At 35.0% G+C, this 2,500-nt stretch overlaps 1 protein-coding gene across 1 annotated transcript in view; it reads left to right on the top strand.

The window, feature by feature from the left end:
• Positions 1-1,868, top strand: part of EMWEY_00046370 (hypothetical protein, conserved) — a gene marked incomplete at both ends in the record, with an annotated part of 4,577 nt that extends 2,709 nt beyond the window's left edge. Inside the window, 7 exons of the mRNA XM_013483112.1 lie at positions 1-44; positions 273-314; positions 571-634; positions 843-939; positions 1,144-1,234; positions 1,433-1,498; positions 1,829-1,868. The exon at positions 1-44 is cut by the window's left edge and continues 71 nt beyond it. Coding sequence (XP_013338566.1) covers positions 1-44; positions 273-314; positions 571-634; positions 843-939; positions 1,144-1,234; positions 1,433-1,498; positions 1,829-1,868 — 444 coding nt within the window. The remainder of the gene's footprint in view (positions 45-272; positions 315-570; positions 635-842; positions 940-1,143; positions 1,235-1,432; positions 1,499-1,828) is intronic.
• Positions 1,869-2,500: the final 632 nt, after the last annotated feature.

The following is a 2,500-nucleotide window of genomic DNA, read 5'->3' as shown; positions in this document are numbered from 1 at the left end:
GGGGTGACGGGTCTATTGGTGAATAGAATCCCTGATGCGCATAAGTAAGACTATTTATTTATTTTATTTATTTTTATTTATTTTTATTTTTTATTTATTTTTATTTATTATATTGTGCGGATAAATAAAGTTTTATTTTTATTTCTTTTTTATTTATCCTCTAAACAGCTCGGGTGTATACGCAGCTCATGAAAGAGCGGTTTCCTTATTATCTAGGGTTTAGGGTTTAGGGTTTAGGGTTTAGGGTTTGTGTTCTGTTCCTGTTGCTGCAGCGGCATGCCCGTCACATCTTTAATGTTGTCTAGATCGGGCAGGTAAGAAGACTTATAATTGAGGTGTATGTACACCTCAATTTATTATTGCATTAGGGTTTAGGGTTTAGGGTTTAGGGTTTAGGGTGTATATATACCGTATAAAGATGCTGCTGATTGCATTTCTTCTCTTTTTACCTTTTTTTCCTTAATTAGTAATTAATTATAATAAATAAAGGAATAAATAAATAATAATAAATAATAATAATTAATATTAATAATAAAAAAAACTTTCTTCTTGTTTATTGTTATAATAAAGGTATCTTCTTTCTTCGGGGTTTGATGGCAACTCGCGTCTATGGGACTTAAGGAAGGGACAGCAGGTACAGCAGCAGCAGCAGCAGCAGCAGCAGCAGCAGCAGCAGCAAGAGCAGCAGCAGGAGCAGGAAGAGCAGCAGCAGGAGCAGTAGGAGCAGCAGGAGCATGTTTAATACATCAATCTGTAGCATTTTTAATCTATTTTTATTTAGGGTTTATAAATTAGGGTTTAGGGTTTAGGGTTTAGGGTTTTATTTTTTTTTGCTGCTGCAGTTGCTAGTTATTCGTACGGGGAACAGCAGAAGAGACAGAAGAGCAGCAGCAGTCTTCTTACAACAGGAAGCATTTATTGCCTCAATAGCGGGTAACGGTAAGAAAATATATTTATTTATTTATTTATTTATTTATTTATTTATTTATTTTATTTGTTTAGTTATTTCCTTTTATTTTTATTTTTATTTTATTATTTATTTCTTCCTTTTTTTCTTGCGCTAATTCGCTCTTTTCCCTCCCTCCAGTGCCTGTGTATCTAGGGTTTAGGGTTTAGGGTTTAGGGTTTAGGGTTTGTGTACAGAGCAAGGGTCTCCTCTAAAGATATTTGATTCATATAGCGGATCTTCTGTCTCCTTTAATGTCCCTCCTTATCAAGCGAATAGAGTCTCTAGGTTGGTCGAGGGTTTAGGGTTTAGGGTTTAGGGTTTAGGGTTTAGGGTTTTTTTATGGTTCTGCTGCTGTTGCTGCCATTAGTGGTGCTGTTTCTGTTGCCGCTCGTGCTGCTGATGTTGCTACTCCTGCTACTGCTGCTGCTGCTATTGCTCCTGCTGCTGCTGCTGCTGCTGCTGCTGCTGCTTGTTGTGCTGCAGCAACATATGTGCTATTCGTTCTTCTCCTTCTGCCTTTGCATGCGCTGTTGGTACAGCTGATGGACAGTAAGGCATATTTATTTATTTATTTATTTATTTATTTATTTATTTATTTATTTATTTTCTTATTTATTAGTTTATAATGTATTTATTTATATTTATATTTATCTATTTATATTTATATTTATATTTATTATTTTTCTTTTTATATATCTACTTTTTTCTTTTTTATTACTCTCCTTTTTTTTTCTTCTTTTCCTTTTTTCTTCTTTCTTTCTCTTATTCCTTCTTTTTTAATTCTTTTATTATCTTTATAAATGCCTTTTAGGGTTTAGGGTTTAGGGTTTAGGGTTTAGGGTTTAGGGTTTAGGGTTTAGGGTTGTTTTTTGTATTCAGGTGCCAAATTTTGAATTTTTCTCTCCCTTCCTCTTCATAGACACTTTTCTTTTTTTTTCTTTTTTCTTCTTCTTTTTTCTTCTTTTTTCTTCTTTTTCTTCTTTTTCTTCTTTTTCTTCTTTTTCTTCTTTTTCTTTTAATTCTTTTAATTTTATTTAATGAGGTGTATCGACACGGCAGCGCAAGACAGGCGATAAACCCTAGGACTAGGGTTTAGGGTTTAGGGTTTAGGGTTTAGGGTTTAGGGTTTAGGGTTTAAGGTTGGGTTAGGCACTGCATGCAGAGGAGATTCAAGCGAGCTCATTCATGCAATAAGGGTTTAGGGTTAAGGGTTAAGGGTTTAAGGTTTAGGTTTAAGGGTTTAGGGTTTATGGGTAAGGGTTTAGGGTTTAGGGTTTAAGGGCACGGGCTCCTTAGGCGTATATAGAGATGACAGTTGTTTGCATATATTAGATGCATTATTTGTATATAGGTAGCATAAACCCTAAACCCTAATTCATACATAAACCCTAAACCCTAATTCCCACATAAACCCTAAACCCTAATTCACGCACAAACCCTAAACCCTAATTTAGATACAAATAGAAAATTTGATTCCTGTGGTTGTTTATGCTGACACTGTGTCTTAGCCACAGTGCCGAGCTAAACAGCTAGCTAGCTAGCTAGCTAGCC

This window comes from Eimeria maxima, genomic scaffold (assembly GCF_000499605.1).
Source record: "Eimeria maxima Weybridge genomic scaffold, Emw_scaff959, whole genome shotgun sequence".
In the NCBI taxonomy this organism is placed as follows: domain Eukaryota; phylum Apicomplexa; class Conoidasida; order Eucoccidiorida; family Eimeriidae; genus Eimeria; species Eimeria maxima.
The sequence above is the reverse complement of the archived record's forward strand: the minus strand, read 5'-3'. Positions and strand labels throughout refer to the sequence as shown.